The sequence below is a fragment of the Cyprinodon variegatus genome, unplaced genomic scaffold (assembly GCF_000732505.1).
Source record: "Cyprinodon variegatus isolate N-32 unplaced genomic scaffold, C_variegatus-1.0 Scaffold275, whole genome shotgun sequence".
NCBI classification, from domain to species: Eukaryota; Metazoa; Chordata; class Actinopteri; order Cyprinodontiformes; family Cyprinodontidae; genus Cyprinodon; species Cyprinodon variegatus.
The window spans coordinates 495,899-496,915 of record NW_015150728.1 but is presented as its reverse complement, the minus strand read 5'-3'; the positions used below and the strand labels follow the sequence as shown (position 1 = coordinate 496,915).

General features: G+C 42.3%; 1 protein-coding gene across 1 annotated transcript in view; it reads left to right on the top strand.

Moving 5' to 3' along the window:
* cep192 (centrosomal protein 192kDa) overlaps nucleotides 1-1,017 on the top strand; it is a 57,673-nt gene that overhangs the window by 33,226 nt on the left and 23,430 nt on the right. Inside the window, exon 35 of the mRNA XM_015383073.1 lies at nucleotides 622-801. Coding sequence (XP_015238559.1) covers nucleotides 622-801 — 180 coding nt within the window. The remainder of the gene's footprint in view (nucleotides 1-621; nucleotides 802-1,017) is intronic.

Here is a 1,017-nt window from a genome sequence, read left to right as displayed (position 1 = left end):
TGGGAAGCCTCTGTCTAAAGTGTTTAACAGCCAAAGGATTCCCTTTCTAAGAAGCTCAAACCTACAAAAATTACTGCTAAAAGAGCTGCTAAAGGTTCTGCACCCAAGAATATTGAGGCAAGTTGAGCTGCCATTTCATTTTCCAGTAACGCTGTACCTTCCCACACTGCCAGAAGAACCAAGACCTCCGTTAATGACCGTGATTTTAATACACCGCAAAAAGTTTTGATGAGATCCAGCAGCCAATAAAGCGACCAGTTGAAGGCTGCTGTTGAAGCCTCCTCAGTTCGGGCCATCAACGCCTCGCTGCAATGGTGCAGATGAAGACGTACCCTGAAAAGGACACAGACATTTAGTAGGCCAACATTTTCAAATGGCTCTTTTATTAAAAGACTACTTTCAGAACAACTAAGATTTCATCAATTATAAAAGTTAAAAAGAGATGGGTACATCTAAAGTGTGGCATGGGATAGAATGGCGTCTAGATTTGAATTACTAAAATAAATCCACATTTGCTAGAAATGCTTGAATGTCATTGTGTTGATTTATCTGTATTCAAACAGTTTCTCAATGCATCAACGGCTGTTTTCTGAACCTAAACATGGCTTCTTTGTTTCTCAGCTCCAAAGCATGTTCAGTCCTGAAGAGTGTTTAACCCGACATGGAGAACTGTCCATTCGACCCAGGGAGGATGTAACCGTCCACCTGCTCTTTGCTCCGACCAGGGTGGCCTGCATGTTGGCCAAGCTGGAGGTGAAGCAGTCCGGGGTTCGGTCTTCACAACCAGGAGTTAAATTCATTGTAAGAATGCTACTGTTATCACTTTGCAATACTCTCTGCCTTCTGTTTCAGAGGTTATTAGCCACCAAATTCTTCATTGTTTGAAATAGAAAGTGTTTCTAGAAGCCAGTTACTTTCGCTGCCATGTTGCACCCTGCATATTTATCTATGCATGTCTCCAGCAACCCTGTCATCTAAAATCTGTTCTTTGTTCACTGCTCTGCATACATGAACACA